We start from the raw sequence: 5,999 nt of genomic DNA, 5'->3' as shown, positions 1-5,999 counted from the left end.
ATGCGATTCATTTCCATAACCATATCATTATCTAAGTGTTGACTCAGTTGGTTAAAAAATAGGATAATTATCTTCTTGATCACATGTTCGAATTTGGGAGGAGAATTTATGATTATGCCTCCTGAATCAGAGCATATCGCTTAAATGCGGTTTATCTTGATTCACGTGGTTTGCAGGCTATTACATGAACCCGTGTGGTTTACATAGTGCGTACCCGAAAGGTAGTGGCTGCGAATTCTCTACGATAAAAAAATCAAAAAAGAAAAACAAAATCAGCATTAAGTTTTAAATTCTTAAATTTGAGAAACAGTATTATTAGATTTCTCAAATATTTTCCGAATTAATGTGACATAATATGCGTCAAATTTTAATTTGTGACGCATATTTATACATGCATAATCATTGAAAAAAATTAGAAAACAAAACCTTTAAGTTTTAAATTCTTAAATTTGAGAAACAGTATTATTAGATTTCTCAAATATTTTCCGAATTAATATGACATAATATGCGTCAAATTTTAATTCGTGACGCGTATTTATACACGCATAATCATTGAAAAAAGTTAATATTTATATATTGACACAACATCATCTAGGTGAAAATTTTAGAAAAAACATATGAATTACCTAGAATTACTCCTCGAGAAAATTCAAAAATCACATCTAACTTCATTGACTAGAATGTAACATTAAAAAATTACAATGGGAAGCAACAATAAACTTTCCCATCAATTTATCAGAAAGTGCATGATATTCGTATTTCTGACCAAGGCATATACACAAAATTCAGAATCTGACCAACTTCTATGTTTGCATTATTACACTTTTTAACAATTGTAGTCAGGAATTTACATGCTAAAATGCACATATATATATACATTATATTAAAAAAAGTTATAGCATATGTAATGTAAATATATAAAAAGTATATGCACGATTAAAATTTTCTCTATACATTTTTTCTAAATTTGTATATTTAATGATACATATCTAATAAGTGTGTGTGAATAAGGAAACTTGCTGGCATAATAATATCTAATAAGTGTGTGTAAATATTACTAGTGAAATTGCAGGTGAGAAACAGTTGGATCGGCCCAAAAAGCCCGCATAATAATATGTGGCAGGTCGGTAAGCGCATACCAGAAACACTATGGTCTATAAACAACTATTAGCATCTCTGTATAATGAATCAGATGCTGCAACAGAACGCGTATTAAAAACTTAAAATTCGTTTTCTTAATATAATAGCACCAAGTAATAACACTGGTTTCTTTCTTCGCGTAAATGATTAATTTCTTTCCTAACAAGTTTACTCGCCAGAGGACATTTCTATGAACCATCACAACTTTCTCACTATATAAATGGTTGGTTCATTTATATGTAACATAACATAAAATTCTTTCTTCTTTTAATATTTTATATACTCTTCTGTCAATACTCTGATTCTGCTGTGTTCTTGAAATTTAAAAAAAAAACAAAGTTCTGTACAGGTTGATAGCATGTCTGCAATATTTGATTTGAGTCTTCAGTGCATGGAGTCACTAACAGAGTTGAACTCCATCGGTAGGCTCTGTAGAAAAAGATGGCACTTGGCTTTTGCAGCCATTTATTCTTCCCGTGCATTCTCTCATTTCGACAAATCATCGACTTCCTACAAGAAAATTGTGCCTGACAACTGCATTATCGATGTTGTTCAGAATTCTTTTCCAGACGTTGAACAGTCGAGCCTTACGCGTCTCGTTAAGGATAAAAGTCTGGACAACCTTGTGACACTTGGTGGTGTGGAAGGTTTAGTGTCGGCTCTTAAAACAGATGTTGAGCATGGGATACATGCAGATGAAAATGATGTTTTGCGACGCCAGGAAGCCTTTGGGATGAATACTTATCGTAGGCCGCCTACAAAGGGCTTCTTTAGCTTTGTAGTGGAGGCATTGAAAGATCCAACCATTCTCATTCTGCTTGTTTGTGCTGGCCTTTCTCTTGGTTTCGGGATGAAGGAAGATGGACCGAAAGAAGGATGGTATGATGGTGGAAGCATATTTGTCGCGGTCTTTCTTGTGATTTCTGTTTCAGCAATTAGTAATTTCAGGCAAGGTAGGCAATTTGATAAACTGTCCAAGGTTAGTAACAATATTCAGGTGGAGGTTGTGAGAGATAGAAAGCGCCAACATATTTCAGTTTTTGAGATTGTTGTTGGAGATGTTGTTTGCTTGAAGATTGGTGATCAAGTGCCTGCTGATGGATTGTTCCTAGAGGGTCATTCACTACAAATTGATGAATCAAGTATGACTGGTGAAAGTGATCATGTGGAAATTGACACTGAGAAAAATCCATTTTTGGTTTCTGGTACCAAAGTCGCGGATGGATATGCCAAGTTTCTGGTCACTTCTGTTGGTATGAACACAACATGGGGCGAGATGATGAGCTCTATCAGTCAAGATTCCAGTGAAGAAACCCCTCTCCAAGTCCGTCTCAACAAACTCACGTCGTCAATAGGTAAGATTGGTCTCGCAGTGGCATTTCTAGTACTTGTAGTCCTGTTGGTTAGGTTTTTCACAGGAAATACTAAGGATGAGGATGGAAATGTTGAGTACACTGGAAGCAAGACTAAGGTTGACGATGTGATCAATGGCGTTGTAGGGATTATTGCAGCTGCAGTAACCATTGTAGTTGTAGCAATTCCTGAAGGTTTGCCCTTAGCAGTCACCCTTACACTTGCTTACTCAATGAAAAGAATGATGGCAGATCAGGCCATGGTGAGAAAGCTATCTGCTTGCGAGACTATGGGCTCTGCCACAACTATTTGTACGGATAAAACAGGTACTCTCACGATGAATAAGATGAAGGTGACAAAGTTTTGTCTTGGACATGAATCTGTGGAAGAAAGAAATATTACTTCTATAGCTTCTAGTATTATCGAACTCTTCCACCAAGGAGTTGGCTTAAACACGACTGGCAGCGTTTACAAGTCTGATTCAGGATCCGAGTTGGAATTCTCAGGCAGTCCTACTGAAAAGGCAATTCTTTCTTGGGCTGTCTTGGATTTACATATGGAAATGGATGAACTCAAAAGGAGTTCTAAACTTCTAAGTGTCGAAGCATTCAATTCAGAGAAAAAGAGAAGTGGTATTCTAATGAAGAAAAATGGAGACAATAGTATGCATGTTCACTGGAAAGGAGCTGCAGAGATGATAATAGCAATGTGCTCTCATTATTATGACTCACTGGGAAACATGAATGCTTTGGATGATACTGAAAGGGAGAAACTAAATCGACTCGTTCAAGGTATGGCTGCAAGTAGTCTCAGGTGCATTGCATTTGCACATAAACAGGTATCTGAACAGGAATATGATGATGGGAAGGCAAAAGTACAAGACAACAACTTGACACTATTGGGTCTAGTTGGCATAATAAAGGATCCATGCCGACCTGGTGTGAGAAAAGCTGTCCAAGATTGTCAATATGCTGGAGTGAATGTAAAGATGATCACTGGAGATAATGTATTCACTGCAAAAGCGATAGCCACAGAGTGTGGGATTTTAAGGATTGACCAGGACATGGATGGAGCTGTGGTTGAGGGTGTGGAATTTCGTAATTACACCCCAGCGGAGCGACTGGAGAAAGTTGACAAAATCTGTGTGATGGCAAGATCCTCGCCTTTCGACAAGCTTCTAATGGTACAATGCCTCAAACAGAAAGGACATGTTGTTGCAGTGACTGGTGATGGGACAAATGATGCACCTGCACTAAAGGAAGCCGATATTGGTCTTTCAATGGGGATCCAGGGCACTGAAGTTGCAAAAGAGAGCTCAGACATAGTTATATTAGACGACAATTTTGCATCTGTTGCAACTGTCTTGAAATGGGGAAGATGTGTTTACAACAACATCCAGAAATTTATTCAGTTTCAGCTGACGGTGAATGTGGCAGCTCTTGTAATCAATTTTGTGGCAGCTGTATCAGCTGGAGAAGTACCGTTAACTGCAGTTCAGTTACTTTGGGTAAATCTCATCATGGACACACTGGGCGCTCTCGCGCTTGCAACAGAACAGCCAACCAAGGAACTAATGGACAAACGGCCTGTGGGGCGTACAGAGCCACTTATATCAAATATCATGTGGAGGAACTTGATAGCTCAAGCATTGTATCAGATTGTAGTTCTCTTGACATTACAATTTGGAGGAGAAGCGATCTTCAATGTCAACGAGAAGGTAAAGGATACATTGATATTCAATACCTTTGTCCTTTGCCAGATTTTCAACGAGTTCAACGCGAGGAAGCTAGAAAAGAAAAATGTGTTTGAAGGGATACATAAGAACAAGCTGTTTCTCGGAATTATTGGGATTACAATAGTTCTTCAAGTTGTGATGGTGGAATTCTTAAAGAAGTTTGCAGATACGGAGAGATTGAACTGGGGACAATGGGGAACATGTATCGGTATTGCTGTTCTGTCTTGGCCTATCGCCTTCCTGGTGAAGTACATAACTGTTCCAGAGAAGCCATTGTTCAGCTTTCTGAAGTGGCAGAACTTAAAGAACATCTTCATTGATAACAAATCAGCAACTTAGACTTATTACAGGGTGCTACTTTTATATATTTTTAAGATTCTCCAAGTCTTCTACTCTAGTTCTGTTTATTCGCATTTGTAAAGAAGTGTTCGTCACAATTTCCAATCTTATATAACATTTATATAACATCTCTACTGCTTTACTTTAGACAACATACGAAATTCTGCAGGAACTAATGAGCGGTTCTGTGTAAGATAAGAATACACATTGGCATGGTATGAACCAAGAATTCTCTAACAATTCTGATAAATACTTTCGAAATTAAGTAAATGAATAACGAATAAGTAATGTTTAAGAATTTGCATATCTTAACATTGATAAGGAGAAGGCTTGAATGCATTTACGCGTTGATTAAGATACTGAACTAATCGTATAGCTAAGTTTCTACTCTCTAATAAGAAACATAACTACGTTTGAAGGAGAAGACAGACCTTAATAACTTCTTCTGATTCAGTAAGCCAAAAAAGTGGAGCTCTGCAGCACCATATCTGCACATGTCAACAGTGAAGTCCTCTCTGTCAAAGTAGAGCCAATGCAACCTGAGTCCTCGAATGAACTGATGTAGCTTTCAATCGAGATTTATTTCGTCCATGGGTCCATGACATGAGAAAATCATAACAAAGTTCCATCGTTCGAATCAGTAACATATTAAGCATGGTGGTTAATTTTATTGGTAGGAGTTACCACTTGCATTGCCCATGGAAACTGTTAGAAGCTTGGAGTCCTTATCAGTTAAATACCGGATAGGCTGGATAGTCTAGATGATAAGCATATTATAATTTGATCTTTAGTGTTATCTGTTCATGTATATATAACCTAACGGTTGATGTAAAATAATAGCCGCAGATATAGAAACATTAACTTGATCTCATATGTTTTATTATGGTATCAGAGCCACCTACGTTTTATCGAACTTGATTTACTTTTTTTTTAAGATCTAACGCAAACCTATTCAATTATCATCTCTTTTTGAAAATTTTACTTTCCTTTTACAAAGATAATATTCGTGGCTCAAACCGAATCAACAATGACAACTCCTACAAGTGCACTTATTCAGTTTAATTCAGCAATGCAATTGCCTATCAAACTTGCTGGTAGTATGAATTTTACTACATGGAAAGCTCAATTCGAGCTTCTACTCTTTGGTCATGATTTACTCGGATATCTTGATGGCACTCTTTCACCACCACCGACCAACATTACAGAAAATGAAAAAAATATTCCTAACCCTCAATATCGATTGTGGCTTCGACAAGATGAACTAATTCAAACAGCGCTTCTTGCTATTGTAGAACCTAACTTGGTATCCATGGATTCCATTGCATCCTCCTCTCGCGTTGCATGGGACTCGTTGCATATAACTTTTGCAAACAAGTCGCAGACGAGGATTTTTAGCCTCAGAGGTCATCGTAGCCGCTTGACGAAAGATACG

General features: G+C 37.3%; 1 protein-coding gene across 1 annotated transcript; it reads left to right on the top strand.

Annotated features, from left to right (window-relative positions):
* The first annotated feature begins 1,386 nt into the window (after positions 1–1,386).
* On the top strand, positions 1,387–4,695 carry LOC141659268 (calcium-transporting ATPase 12, plasma membrane-type-like). Its single transcript, XM_074466065.1, has one exon. It carries the CDS (start codon positions 1,499–1,501, stop codon positions 4,565–4,567), a length of 3,069 nt encoding a protein of 1,022 aa, XP_074322166.1. The 5' UTR covers positions 1,387–1,498; the 3' UTR covers positions 4,568–4,695.
* The last annotated feature ends 1,304 nt before the right edge of the window (positions 4,696–5,999 follow it).

This window comes from Apium graveolens, chromosome 5 (assembly GCF_009905375.1).
Source record: "Apium graveolens cultivar Ventura chromosome 5, ASM990537v1, whole genome shotgun sequence".
Taxonomy (NCBI): domain Eukaryota; kingdom Viridiplantae; phylum Streptophyta; class Magnoliopsida; order Apiales; family Apiaceae; genus Apium; species Apium graveolens.
This window is presented reverse-complemented; position numbering and strand designations above follow the sequence as displayed.